This window comes from Dasypus novemcinctus, chromosome 24, assembly GCF_030445035.2.
Source record: "Dasypus novemcinctus isolate mDasNov1 chromosome 24, mDasNov1.1.hap2, whole genome shotgun sequence".
NCBI lineage: Eukaryota > Metazoa > Chordata > Mammalia > Cingulata > Dasypodidae > Dasypus > Dasypus novemcinctus.
This window is the reverse complement of record NC_080696.1, coordinates 49,603,616-49,619,084: the sequence shown is the minus strand read 5'-3', so window position 1 is coordinate 49,619,084 and position 15,469 is coordinate 49,603,616. Positions and strand designations below refer to the sequence as shown.

Here is a 15,469-nt window from a genome sequence, read left to right as displayed (position 1 = left end):
CCTTTTGCCTCTTGCCAGGAAAACTAATGGGGTACAAAATCTATTTAAATAAAACATTTTCTCCACCTCCCTGGTTTTTCTATTCCTAGTGACCCCTGAGGTTACTGTAATATATATATATATTATTCTCTAATTACACACACGCCATCTCAACAACGAAAACTTCAGGTTTGGAAAATTCAATAGTTTAAAAAATAATTATGCAAGACTAAATCAAAGCATTTGAGGATTTAACTTTTCTATTTCCACAGTTAGGAAAGGAATGATCTCTGGAAACAGGAAAAAAGGCTTGACGAGACCCTTTGGAGGCGGGACCAGGCCCGGAGACCCTACTCAGCCCGGGACGCCGTTTCTAAGCAACCCTTAGCGAGCTCAACCGCCACCCTAGCGACACTTCCCCGCCCTCATTGCTAGGGTGATCGACGCCCCAACTCAGTGCTGTCGTAAACCTGCTCGTTCTCGCGACACTGCCGCACTTGCCGCTGCGTGCGCGCCCTCTGGTCCCGGCTCCAATCTCCGCCCCGGCCGCCATTGCCTCGTGCCCGCGCCGGTCGGTTGGTGGCGCCTTTGTCCTACGGCGGGCAGGTGGGCTGAGGCGGAGGCGGCAGCGGCGGGCCTGAGGGGAAGGAGCGGCCGGAAGCCCGCCGCGCTGGTAGGGGTGAGTGCCGGGAAGCAGTGACCGTTCGCCGAGGCGTGGGGCGAACGGGCAGGCAGTTGAAGGGAGGCCCGAACCGGATGGAGAGCCTGAGGCGGGAGGGCCCGCTCGACGCGCGGCCGCGGCCTCGGCCCTTCTCCGGGTGCGCGCGGGGCTGCGCATGCTCGGTGCGGGGCGCGGCCTTCTCTAGCTTTCGACAGGCCCAGGCCCTGCGGGTCTGGACAGCCTGTGGTGGGCTCCGGCCCGGCGGCGCCGCCCCGCAGCCGTTTGTCTGTGCGCGAACCGTCGATAATAGCCCTGCAGGCAGGCTTTTCCGTAGGGTAGGGCTGCACGCCCCCTTCTCGAAATGGCGAAGCAACGTCGCTCGCCCGCCGGTGCTCAGCGAGTCGGTGGCGCAGTCGGGATTCGAACCGGGGCCGCCGCGGCCCGTCCCAGCGGGCGTTCTTGGGACGTACTGCGCCGTGCGGCTTGCGGAGCTCTGTCCCCCTTCGCCGCCGCCGTGCGGCCTCCTGACCGCATCCTCGAGGCGTCTCCTTGTCATGTGACACTCCCACCCACTTTAGAGTCGCCGACCCCGGGACTAAAGGACCGGGAACGCAACTGTGCCCGCCCAACCCCGGAAAGTAGCGGCCCAGCCAGCGCCCGAAACTGCTGGCTTTGCTGTCGCCTGCAGGACCCGGGGCACTTCCCGCTCGCCGACGCGGGGCCAGGGACTGCTTGTAGGTCGGCGTTTCCCAAATTCCAGTCTCTCGCGTTCCTCCTTTACGTCCGTATATCACCTGTACCGCTTTTTACTAAATGTTATTTTATCTTTAAGCTGACTCTTTCTCTTTCATAAATATATTTGTTCAAAACAAAAATTTCCCACAAACCGTTTAATGGAAAGCCAGTTATTTTTCTAATGCTCATAAAAAATAAATAAATGCCTCTCTATTAAAATAAACAGCGCGTCCTTGTTCCTCCTGGAATTTATTTTGCCTTCCACACTTTGAAAACGCTACCCTAGGAAAATGGGGTTCTGGGATTAATTGTCGTGCTTCTGGCTTTGGCTCTGTGCGCAGAGTTTTTCCCTAAGGCATAGCCGGTTCCGTGAGATGCCCTGGGATCTTCGCGGATGCTGATTAATATCATAAGCTTTCTCGTTGTAAATGCTTCTCATTGTTGACTTTTAAGTAGTTAGTCCCGGGGAACTGTGACAACTGTCTGTTAAGTGTACCCGATGTATTTAGTTTTCTTACCGCCTTGTGGTGTGGTAGCCACCTGACGGGACATAAAAAGAAGTCCCTCCAAACGCTGATGGAGGTTTTTTTTAAATTTCTGTCAAGTATAGATTTAATGTTTTCTGTATGTCAGCCTAGGTGTGAAAATTGACTTTGCATTGACTTAAATAAGTAAAGCCCAAACTTCTCATTGTGGGTATTGAAGCTCCCTTGGCTGTGTGTTATCAATTTATTCATTCTGGTTTCTTTGCCATTCTCTTAGCCTTTCTCTCTGTCCCTTCACCCTCCAGGTATTTTTTTTAAAACCTGCGACAAGGTCACTTAACCTAAAACATTGATTTTCCTGGTAGAATGTACTAGAGAAATCGTACTGCAAGGCCTACTGAAGGAATCTTTCTAGATGCAAGTCCAGTGTTGCAAGCCTATGAACCCCACACCTTCAAAGGAGATATTGACAAATTAACTTTTTTATAAGTTATATGTTTTATAATAAATACTGGTCTGTTCTATTTGTAGTCTGTTCATAAGCGCTTTTTTGTGTGAAACAGCAGATGTAGTTTAATTCTTTGAAAGTTAACTCAGAGAAGTCAGCTCAGCCATTCAAGGCTTTTTCCCATAAGCTGTGTAAGAAAAATTTTCCCTCTTAATAAAAAATAAATAAAAATCCGTGTTCTTTTGGGGTTATTTTGATATAAACACAGTGTAGAACCCGTGTAGAGCTAAGGTCATTTTCTTCACATTTCTAAACAACAATCTTGTGTAGAGAAGAAATGAGAATTTTATTTTACTCAGGTCCACTTCAACAAGTAGAGCCTCAACTTACCAGTGCTCAAAAGCTAGGAATAGACATCTTTTGGAGAAAGAGCTTTATGGTTTGAAACTTCATTTAAATAATTATAGCAAGCACTCTGTTTGTGGCCTGCAGATGGCAGTGCCTTTGTACAGCTTGGTACTGTGATAAGAATTATTGTAATTCAGTTGTGCTTTTAAGAATGAAAACTTGTGGAGGAAATATATTTAACTTTTATTCCTTTCCATTTATATTGTTCCTTTGTTTTTGACTCCCCACATGAAGAATGAAATGTCTACTTCATTACCACTTAGTGGTAATGACTATTAGTGGTAATGATAACACAACCAGCAATGTATATGGTTTACAAATATCAACTCATTTACCACTGCCAACCATTTTGAGATAAGTAGCTGGTATTATATCTGAGGAAATGGTGGCTCAGAGCACATTCAAGATATTATTGGAGATACAGGATTTCATGATCAAACAAAATTAGGAAATGTTGAGGTAAAGCAGTATCTTTATTCCATATTTTCTCTGAGGTTTTAACATGCTAAGCATGTGCAGTGTAGCTGTCCAAGGGAGGGAGATCTCAATATGCCTTTCTCCCACTGTCCTCCCATGGATTGTCTTGAGGTGTTAGTGTTCACCAAAACTAACTGCTCCTTCTACTATGCGGTGTTTCCTCTCTCGAGCTTTTGGTTTATCAGTGATTATGATGTGTCTTTTTTTTTTTTTTTAAGAGTTGTGGTTTTTTTTGTTTTTTGTTTTTTTATAAGGTACCGGGGATTGAACCCAGGACCTCATACATGGGAAGCAAGCACCCAACCACTGAACTATATCCACTTTCCTATGGTGTGTTTTTGATACGTGCTTTTAAAGTTCATAAGTTTAAGTAAGCTGTTTTGTGCCAAAAAATTTGTTCTACACATTTATCTAGACTGTTCTGCTTAAGTAGAGTTAAACTGTCAAGATAAAAAGGGCAGTGCCTAACAGAAAATTACCCTCTCTCCTACTCTCATTAATGAGAGGTATTAATGAAAGGATCAAGTTAAGCAGCAGCACATTAGGGAAATATGAAGTATGCGGATAGCTAAATATATAATACCAGCTTGCCTGCTGATTTTTAACTGGTAGTTGTATTACAAATATATGAGCTGTGAATATTTATAGGGATGGTCATTGTAATTCTTTATTTGATCACTAAAAGTGATTGATTAACTGAACATTTTTACCATCAGAACTTTTCCAGACTGTAGGAGTCTTTTCCCTTTATTTCATGTTCAAAACATTATTGTTGGGAATGGATGTGGCTCAAGCAGTTGGGCTCCTGCCTACCACCTGTGAGGTCCTGGTTTCAATTCCCAGTGCCTCCTGAAAAGACAAAAATAATGAGCAAAACAAACAACATAACCAACTCAGGGACGCCGATGTGGCTCAATGGTTGAGCATCAGCTTCCCATATATGAGGTCCAAGTTCAACCCCTGGCACCTCAAACAAACAAAAAACCATTGTTTACCCATGTAAAGACTAAGGTCTTTGGGCAAGGATTGGGGCAACTGATACTGCACTGGAGAATGTTGGTAAAGCAGAGTGTCTTAGATCTCTAGATTGTCTTAAATGCTCCTCTGATTTAGTTCTGGAATGATTGAATTACTGAAGATTAGGTTGATCCTGCAGATAGTGGGCAATTTTTTAGAATTTTGAATTATAAATAATTTTACTTTAGCGAGTACACTTTTAATTATGCGTTTAGAGATTGAGATAGTGATAACGTGTTGAGGGTCAAAAAAGTTTACTTTTCATTTTCTTCAGAAGTTATTTTTGATATCCAAAGGAGAAAATTAAGAGTAATATTTTTATAAAATTTTAAAATTTGGAATTATTAATGTACAACTAAACCTTTTGCAACTTTTGGGAAACTTAAGTTGTGTTTATCAAAATTTAATCCCCCCAAAATTGCACAGAGTCACTAGAACAACTTGTTGGAAAGACACATTTCTTGGGTGCATCCCCCCATTGACCAATGTTGGGAAGCGGGGTCTAGGGAATCTGCCTTTCAAAAGTTACCCAGGTGGTTTTATGTACACTGAAGTTTGAGAACCGCTGATTTAGGACTTTAGAAAATGAGTCACTGGGAAAGAGGTTAAAGTAGATTTTAATACTGATCTGTTTATACTCACATTACTGATTGGGAATTGACAGCTCTGATTTATGGTTGGGTTTACATTAATGGGTTCATTTTAAGCAAGAACTTAACTGTAAAATGTTTTGAGCGTCATAGTTTGATCTAATGGTAATAGGAATAATTTGAATATCTGTAGGACATTTAGTATTTCAATTCCTTTCATTCACATCAGTAGGATGCTTTCCCCTTCTTGAGAACAAAGAAAGCAGACCTACCAAGATTCCATGGTCTGCTTATTAACTTGAGATTTGCTCCAGTTTGTTTTTTGGTAGTATTAATGTGAAATTATATACATGTGACCATTTTACTCTTTTTTGCAAAGAATTGTATTTACATACGAAAACAAAATGCCTGTAAGAAGCAGCAGGAGTTCTAGCCCCTACCGGCAAAACAATACTGTCAGTTCTGATTTGTGAAATTTAGAAAGAACTTCAGTTGCAATTTGCCCTTTGTTAGCCAAAGAAGTGGATGCCATACTATCAAAAAATGGCTAGCTTGGTGGTTGGTTAATATTTTTCCTGCCTTTGTATAACTGAGTAATTGGAGGAAGAAGCTTAAATTTTCAGGATACTTTTTTTTTTTTTTTTTTTTTTTTTTTAGGATTTATTTTATTCCGCCCCCTGCAGCTTGTGCTGGCTCTCTGTGTCCATTCGCTGCACGTTCTCCTGTGTCTGCATGTCTTCTCTTTAGGAGGCACGCGGGACTAATCCTGGGACCTTCTGACCTGGGAAAGAGGTACTCAATCGCTTGAGCCACCTCAGCTCCCAGGTTGTTTTGTCTCTCATTGTCTTTCCTCTTTGTCTTTTGTTGCATCATCTTGTTGCATCAGCTCTCTGCATGTGCCGTTTTGGCACACATGCCAGCTCCTCTTCACCAGAAGGCCCCCTTGGACTGAACCTGGGCCCTCCCATATGGTAGGCAGGAGCCCAGTCCCTTGAGCCACATCTGCTTGCCTCAGGATACTTTTTCAATAGTCAAATGATAACTGAGGACAAGTGTTAGCACATTCCTCCCATGAAGGAAAGAGGGAATATTATCAATTTTAGCCCCCCCTGGAAACTTGAGTGATGATCCCATTTCCTTTGGAAGTCACAGTGTGACTGTGCTTTCTATACTGTTTTCAAGGATTATCTTTTTTTTACAGATCTTAGTTACTGTCGTGACATTTTCTTTGTAACACAATGTTTTTGGGTTATTTCCTCTTCAACCCAGGGATTTAGAAGATTTCTAAATTAGAGCAGCTAAGTATATGTTATGCTATATAAACTAAAGGGATAAGTAGATTATAGAGCAAAAGTTCCCTAATCTGAGAACTTGTTAAAATAGATTCTAAGGCTCTATCCTCAGCTTCTGAAATTTGTGATGGAGATTTTTAACTATAACCAGGTAATGCTGATGAACCTTCATTAAGAAGTAGGGATGGAAAATATACATAAAAATAAGGAAGGGTGGTTTGTTGTCTTTTTTTCCTTAACAGTGGGTTGAAGTAATAGATTAGTGGCTGTTGATTACTCACTTCCCTAGCTATTCATTTTTCTTCTACCTGTTCCCTTCTGATTCAAGCCAGTTATCCTGGAAGAACACTTCTATTGTGGGTAGTATTTTGAATATCTGAGGTTTAAATAATCCCTTCCTCCCCCCTCCCTTTTTTAATACATGCAGTAAAGCTTCATTCCACTGAAACTGTATCATAACCTCCTAACAGGCAGGCCTTCTTTCCATCAGTTTTTTCCTTACCCATAGCAGAGATCCTTGCAATCTAGTTCTGGTCTAACTCTGGCTTCATCTGTCATTCCTGTCTCTATCCCCATGTTCCTTGTTCTAACTTTCCTGTAATAATGCTAACTTTCTATGTCCTTCACACCGTTCCTTTACCTTTATATATGCTGGAATGACTTTCCTCCTAGTAAACTCAACCTTCAAGACCCAGTTTAAATATTACTTCTTGGCCTTCCCTGCCTTCTCCACCCCCTCACCCCATTCTTCCTAGTCTCCTCCCTGCGCTGTTCCTCTCCCCTGCTATACTCATACCCAATGTTAGGCCCCATTATTTCTGCCTTAATCACACTTTAGATGAAATTGTAATTATTTATGTACATGTACCCCCTCCTTTATTAAGCAGTGAACTCTTTTAAGGCAGGGGATTTTAGCATTTCATTTCCTTATGTCTAAGGCCCAGTAACAGGTTCCAACACATAGTAGGTATTTGGCAAATGGTAAATAATTGAAGCATTTGCTCTACTAGTTATAAACTCTCCTTTTCAAGTTCATTAGTTCTCTAAGGATCTCTATTTGCATAGTTTAGTTGAAATTTTGCCTATATATAAAGCCGAATTTTTTTTAATTTTTGTAGCTTGGACTTTTTTACTAGTTCAGATTGACTAAACCTCTGTGATTCCAAATTAATGCGTTTTTTCTCTTAGCTGATTGCCTCCTTGAATCAACACAGGCAGGATATCTGTTTTATCAAAAAGAAGTACAGAAATATATGAGAAATCAGTGACTTGGCTAAATTCCCCAAAATGGGACTAGAGGTCAGATTGGTTGTTTCCCAGCCACTTACTTTTTCATCAGAAGAAGTAAAAAGGACAAGAAATAAATTGTTAATAGTGAATTTTTCTGTGAAGAATTGGAGTGAATAGAATGTCAGCAAAAACCAGGAACATTGTAGTATGAGGTGATAGAAATTGGAGTGGTAATTAATAAGTAGGTCTATTCTGTTGGATATCTCTGGGGCACTTTAGACATTGGAACCTAGTTATCAGTGCCTTGTCTAGACCAGGCCTTTTCCATGTTCTGTCATGGACATCTGATCAGGGAGTCATAGCAGGAGTTCTAAATGGAAACCATGTCTTTCCACTCCCTGTTGGAGGCAGCATAGCATAATGTTTAAGCACTCTGGTGTCAGACCCGCATTTGAGTCCCAGCTCTGCCTCCTGATAATTGTGTGCCTCAGATAAGTCACTTAATTTCTCTAAACTTCGTTTCCTCATTTGCAAAATAGATCGTACTCCAAAGATTATAGACAGGATTGGGATAATGCACATAATGTTGTTAGTACAGGCCCTGGGACAGAGTTGGCATTTTATAAATATAAATTGTCATTATTTCCCACATTCCTATTCTCAGGAATAATATTCTAATATAGTTAAAAATAGAATTTTAGTTGGAGAACACTGGAGATAATCCAATAGAGAAGATAATATGGCATTCAAAGTTGAGTTTGAAAGGTTGATTTAGAAACGGAGCAAGCAAATCATTCTCTAATCCCTTATTGGTTACAATACAACTTATTGCAGTATAACACCAAAGACAGCTTCTTAAATAAAGTTTAAGTGAGAAGTGTCCTGTCACTTCTCCCAGTTTAGAGGATTTAATTTGTGATGCCCACTATCTTGTCAGTATGGTATTCCAACTGGCATTTTCTCTATCATCATAAAATTCCATTTCAGTAATTCCTGATTATTGGTTGGTTGTCTACTAAGCCTTTGGGGGAATTTTCTTCTATTTCATTTGTAGTCAGTTATTGAAATTGTATAGGCCTCTGGATTCTTTCAGCAGCCATTGGTGGTACTCTCAGTAAGTGTCATACTTCATACTGCTATTGTTATTTCTAGTACTCAATGTTTTCCATTGCAAAGTATATAAAATTGGTTTTTAAGATGAAACCAGTTCTATGATGATAAAATTTAAAAATAGATGGAACAGAGCACTTCTTGGTACTATGAATGAAACATGCATTTTTATTTATAGCATTATCCAAAGACCATTGTGTGAACCCTGTCTGACATATAAGTCTAATATGAAATTTTAGATTAGCTATGAAGTCTTTCTTTGGGAATTCTTCACCCCATTCTTTGTAGTTTAAACAGCTCTGCCACTTCCTGTATAATATCATGTTTCCTAGGGTTATTTTCTAGGGTTTTTTTTTCTTTTATATAAATCCCTTGAGTTGGCACTTTTTTCTTTCCTAAAAATCCTTCACTGAGAAGTGCTTTTAACTGTCCAGAAGACCACTTAGAAATTATGGGTATTCAGGTAGTGGTGATGATTCGGTTTTGAATGGCATTCGCTTTGCCCATGTAATTAAAGTTTGGAAGCACCACCCATGCTGAGGTGGAAGAGACACCGAGAGAGACTGACTTTTAGTCTTAGGTGCAGTTGGCCAGAATAAAGTCTAGCAGGAAGAGAAAAAAGTACATTTCTATGCAGAGGAGGCATTCTCTCTCTTTGGAGACTCCCAAATTTCACTGCCCTTAATTACCTTCTCTGCTTTCCAGTCAGACTTCCCTTCTTGTTGTACAGAATGATCCCCAAATTGTTTCCCAGTTTTTTTTTCCTTCTCCTTTACATTAATGTTATTTCTGTTTTCTCAGTACACATTATCTCTGTTAAGAATTTAGGAAGAAAATAATCTGATTAATGAATACAGAAGCCCTTTTACCAGTTTCAGTATTTGTGTTTTCCAAGGAAAATTGTTCAAATGAACCTCTACCATCTAAATAATGGGTTTTCAAATTGTGTGACAAATAATTATGATGGAGCTCGTTTTTCTTGGCTCCTTAAATCTTTGCTATACTGTGGCCAGCTCCCTAAAGTTATTCATTCTCTGTTCTTCATGTATATCTGAGCGCATAGATTCTCCAAAAATTCTCTGTGTATGAATGTTAAGACTTTTTGTGTGGGGGATTGGTGGTGATAGTTTTGTTTTCACAACTCTCACTGAACTCCCTGCCCCAACACTTCTCACCCATGATGGAAGTTTAAGGTACTCTTAAAGAGGGGAGAATAAATGAATACTTGACATGACACATTGAAAGTTTGCTGACCCCTAAAATTAAGAAAGTAGTCTGGGAGTTATTTATTATGCAGAAGAAACAAACAGTAAGCCACACCATCCAAATATAATTGTTTTGTATTACTCAATGAAAATATATATTAGAAGGCAAAATACAGTTTAAAGATATAAACTTAAATTTCTTAAGATAATCTTTCAAGTAATTGCAAAGCATTTTCACCAGCCTTCAAAGTAATATATTTATCTCCTTCGTTCCAACTGGAACCACTTTTGCCCCAGAGGTACATACTACATGACCACTTTGGTCTCCCCAATCCTACCTGTAGAGAACTGGATATAATTTTAGTGTAATATTGCTTTTAATATATTATGGGCACATTATAGGATTAATAGAAATTTACCAATTAAAGTAGTATCATATGTGCTGTACTCACGTAAATGTTTGCCAGGTCAATATTTAGATGAGTTTCTTATTCATACGACTATTTAATATGCAGTCCTGCTGGGAGATATGGTACTTATTTAAAAGCGATCTTCACACACACAGTGTATTCCAGAGAGACTTTGAAGACTATTTAAATATTCAAAGACGTAATACTTTTCTTTCTGAATTATATCTACCCTATATTAGAAAGCAGTACAAAATAAAGTGAGCAGACTAAGTCAGTAGACCCCCATAAGGCCTGCCATTATATAATACGTAATTCAGGTGTCAGTGAAGGTCACAAGTTGTCGATTGCGAAAGTGCCCCATGCAATACCAAAGCAATGGTCAGACCTCACTGACCTAGTCCGATGTAAAAAAATATTTCCTGGTTTTTTTTAATTGTTGTTTTTTAATAAAGATTATATCCAGTGGCTACTTAATTGAAAAGGTAAGAGGCAATTTAGGCAGGCTATGTTTCTGTATTTAGATTTATGTTATCTTTAGCTTTCTCAAAAGCCGTTCTTCTCCTAGGCATAATATAAAGAGACTTCTGATTTAAAATGGAATTGAAGATCATTGTCACTAAAACAGGAACTCAGAAACCAGCAATATATATAATAGGGTCTGTTCCAGACCTCTAAGGTTCCTGTTATTACTGTGGTCTTTCATGTGATAGGAATCTGGTTGGGGTTTTTAAAATGCATGATTACTGGTTTAAAGCATTCTAATTATATGAGTGCTTAATACCAATGATGTTATTAGATAAACTATTAATTGTTTAATGTGGAACAAGAGGAACAAAGCTACACTGCGACAGTTTTATTTCTTCATTCAACTGAAGTATGAAATTTTAACACAGTTATTTATCTTGAAGTCATATAAAAATTTTAAAGTGTGTTATTTTTGGACATAGATTAGGACATTTCTCTGGGTACCTCCTCAATTCTTACACATAGTGCTTTTATTCACTTCAATTTTTGCAAAGCAGGTTTGTTTTGTTTTTAGCCAAGCAGGTTTTAACTGCTCAGATTGTGATTTCACTGTTCTCCCTCACCTAGTTGTATGGACTTCTCTAGTGGAACTTGTATATGAGGAGCGTTTTATTACCTAAGCCTAATATACCAAATGCCAATTCTTATTCTTAGACACTTCTTTATGAAAATTTTAGGTGTTAATAGGTCATATTTCTTGTTCGGGGAAAAGTTAATCAATTTCTTTCCTGTATCTCATTCTGAAAGATTCAGTTCAATGAAATGCAGCACAAGGCTTACTAAAAGGAGACCCTGCTTCATGAAATGTTGGAAGATTAGAAACAGCAGGTTCCAGCTGACTGTTAGTTCTTTGTCACATAAAATAGAATTGCCTTTGTTGTTTTTTTTTTAAACCCTCTTTACTTATCTTTTCCCCACTCTTCCCTAAAAAAAGAATCTCAAGGTTAACTCCAGGAGTTCAGAAAACAACCTTTCCCACCTGTTGGAGGGGGCAGATATCAGGATTAGGGCTTGACAGAATTGTTAAAGCATTGAGATAATCAGGTTTACACAAACTATGTGTTAGCTGGAAAACGAGGGACATTCCTTACCAAGCTTTGACAATTGTACTGCCTTAACTTAATAATAAAAATTGCCCAAGTGACAGTGTCTCTGCTGAATGGATTTTCTTACACCATCTGGTTGTCATTGTAATTGTTCTGTTGTTGCTTTCATTTGAAATGTGCTGATGATCTTGTTTTTATTCCATAGCATTGAACAAATGGGTTGATTATTCTTTTCAGATATTAATAAGGCAGCGGAAAGAAGAAATATGAATACGGCTCCATCCAGACCCAGCCCCACACGAAGGTAAAGTACCCTGAAGCAGTGAGTTACCTTGGGAGAGTTGGGCTCTGGGGAGTTAAGCCCAACTCGTACATCAAGGGTCTTTTCTTCCCCCCAACAAATCAGAAACGCTCAAGCAAACAATAAGAACATGAACCTTGTGTGAAGGGCCTTGCTGCTTTTTAAAAACATACATCAGGAGATGGAGAGGAAGCTTTGTGTTTTCGGTGGCAAACCCAGCAAGTCCAGCTTGCACATGAGTTGCAGGCAATTGGAAGAGGATAACCCTCTGTCTGTCCCCAGCTCACGTGCCACAGGGGGCCTCCACACCAGGAGGACTGCCCCAGGGCCATTGGTGTGTACAATGCTGCACTGCAGCTGGCAGCAGAGATTCGACTCTTCATTCCAAATGGCTGCGGGTCCAGATGTTAACCCAGGTTTACGGAAAGTGCTGCTTGAGAGATTGCTGCTATGCCTGTGCTGCAGATCCCCTGTTTGCTCGCATGCTTGGGTTGTCTATTTGAGGGGAAATAAAAAAGGGCAAAAACTCTCCACCTCTCAGAAGTCTCCCTTTTTCTTAGCTTTCCTGGAAATAGAGAGCATTTTCCAAATATATTCTTCCTCCTAGTATATATACAAAGGAGACAGTCCTGATTTGGACCCATGAGACATGCATTAAATTGGCCTCTTCTCTCAAAGAAGAGACTTATTTAATATTACCATTTACACTAAAGATGAGTATATTGTATCCAAACTGTCTGACCCCATACAGCATACAAATGGATGCAGGGTGTGCAATTTTGTGTTGATTGCAGACAGATATGAAATACTTCATATCTGATATCTTTTCAAGACCCATGTGGATACTTAGTATGGATTTTGTCTTTGCCCCTAAGTGAAAATGCCAGTTTTCCACAGTAAACTACATATCACTAAGTAAACTGAATTCTGCTAAGCGTACATTCTGTATACTCATACATAATATACTACTCTGTACTCATAGCTCCCACAGGTCACCTGGGTATTTATGCAGTTAATTCAGTACTTAAAAGTAACATACAGCTGTCCCGCTTTTGAACAGAAACCCTTAGACTTTGTTAAACAAGAAAGAATGTCTTTTCTGTGTTTGGTATATATGCCTCTTGGGTGTGAAGGGTGCTTACATTCTAGCTATCTCTAATAAATTACACGTGTCACCTCTGCAGAGTTCAGGCAGATCCTAGGGGCAAAGTTAATGCTGTTGATTTTAGTTGGATTCTTTGTCCACTCTGCCTGTGCAGAGGATTTGACACTGACAATAACTACAGCTGTGGTACACAACTACAGCTATACTACAGCCATCAGATGGATGTGGTGGTAATCCATTGGTTACACTGCAGAAGTGAGCAGATATATTGGTCTTGTGTCTGTACTCTCTCATAACCTAAGGATTGCCTGCAGCTTGCAGGTAAATACTATGTTGAGAGAGAGTGTGTGTGTAAGTGTATCCTGAAGAACATCAACAAATACTGTAGAATTTCAACAATTCCATATCATGTCTACTTCTGTTATACTGCATATAAATGCTGTAGATGTTGGGCATTCTCATCTGTGTTAATCCTCACTGCCCCATAAATAAGGAATACAGATGGCTAGGGGTTGATATCTAATGGTCAGAAATATGGGGCTTCCATTGGAAATGATGGTAACCAAACGGCTTGAGAAAAGATATACATCCAGTTTCCCAGGAGCTCTAATATGTGCACTGAAGGCTTCTGAACTGTATGACTTACCAGAAGGGGTGTGGAATTTCTAACTATAAACACACTGTCTCTATTAGTAATCTTTTCCCCTACTCTTTCTTTCCCCCATGATGTTTGTGATCTTTAGATAATGTTATCTGACTGCTTCTGCAGGCAAACTACATGTTGCAGAATAGAGAGTATCTCCTGTTTGTGTTAGAAATTGAAAAGGATTCTTTAAATCATCCTGTTAATGATACGTATTCAAATGCTTTTAACATTTCCAATTGATTATAGTCGTCAAACATTGGCAGTTTTGGGGGAATAACCACCTCCCCTGATTGGAATCCAATATAGCCATTGCCGGATGGTTTTATTTTAAAAAATTAATTTTTTCCCAACCTAAAATGCAACCCCATAGTTTCATCTGTAAAGGAAGAAATAGTTTTATACTATTTTCTTTTTTTAGTATAACAAACCAAAAAAAGCATAAAAACTTTGGAGAGACCTTTTAAAATGAACTCTCTCTCCTTACCAGATATATAAATACATATTTAACTATACAGATCACCTTTCTATACCTTTAAAAATACCACCTTCCTCAGAAATAAATTGTTAACTGAGATTGTTTGGGTTGTGGGTAGGACAGTGAATTCCTGCTTTGTTTATAATCAACAGGAGGGACTAATTAAATTCCATTAAGAATCAGTTTTCCCCTTGGTGGTAGGTCCCTAACAACAGGCTTCCTCATCATGGTCTTTAACATGATGAAGTTCCAAACAGTCATGTTTATTTGTTTCAGGGAAGAGGAATGGTCATATTTAGTAAAATGTGTTCTGAGCCCCATCTAAAATGTAAGCAGAGTCCATGTTGTGGTTTTTTTTTTTTTAACTTTAAGACCCTGAAGCCAGACAAATGGAACATTGTATTCAAAATAGAACACTTAACATTTTGATCGTTGCCTTGATAATATATTATCTCTAACATATACCAGTACAACTAGAATAAAATTCAATAAGTAGGCAAGATGATTAATGGTTGATTAATCTGGAAGGGGTAATTTCTCAGAAGGTGAACTCTAGGTATCGCTCTCACTTTTGGGTGCATGCTTCCAGTCAAAACTTTGAGATAATTCCCAACGTACTGGTATTTCAACGACAACCAAACTGCTTTCATTTGACAGCGCTAGGTAATTTTATTTTCCTTTAACTGTATGGGATGCATTGTTCACAAGGGAAAAACTATCTATAGCAAATGTTTCCCTTAAGTTGTACCTCTACGTCTTCAGTGCTGTCTACTTTTAATAAGAAAATTGTTTTTAAGCATGCTGGCAAGACGGAATGTACCCACAGAATCAAAAAAGAGCTATCAATCTGTCAATCCTGTCCTTGTCCGGGCTGGGTAATGTTTCCCGTGTTCGTAACACCTTGTTTTGCTGGGCTTAAACCTTGGGTGTCAAAACACCTGGGTATCTTTGGGACATTTTCACAGGATTATCACCTCTTCACATGTCTCTGTAAGCCATAGTTTGCTGGCTTTGCTCTCTGGCCTCCCTAATGACTTTCCACTATCATTGTGTAATTCTGACCATATTGGCCCAACTACTCACAGAACTTTGCATCAGAGACCTGTGCTCTGGATCAAATTTCAGCCTGAATTTTTATTTAATCTTTGGGTCACTTCATTTGGACTTCTTTGAGCATATTGCATAGTTATCATGCAAGTTGTTTAGCATTGGTACCATGCAAGTTATTACCTACCTCCTTCAAAGACAGGATCATGATTCTGGTTGGACATCATATGTTCTCAGTTTTCATCTTCAACTCAACACCTTCACAGACCAGGTCTTA

General features: G+C 39.5%; 1 protein-coding gene across 9 annotated transcripts in view; it reads left to right on the top strand.

The window, feature by feature from the left end:
* Positions 1-484: 484 nt before the first annotated feature.
* NCOA5 (nuclear receptor coactivator 5) overlaps positions 485-15,469 on the top strand; it is a 28,615-nt gene continuing 13,630 nt past the window's right edge. For 2 of the 9 annotated variants that reach the window (XM_071211746.1, XM_071211744.1), the window contains exons 1-2: positions 530-658; positions 11,856-11,922. In XM_071211746.1, coding sequence (XP_071067847.1) covers positions 11,885-11,922 — 38 coding nt within the window. In that variant the 5' untranslated portion in view covers positions 530-658; positions 11,856-11,884. Of the gene's footprint in view, positions 659-11,855; positions 11,923-15,469 lie in introns of all 9 variants that reach the window. The other 7 variants (XR_011647344.1, XM_071211747.1, XM_004469886.5 and 4 more) reach the window with 6 other exon arrangements.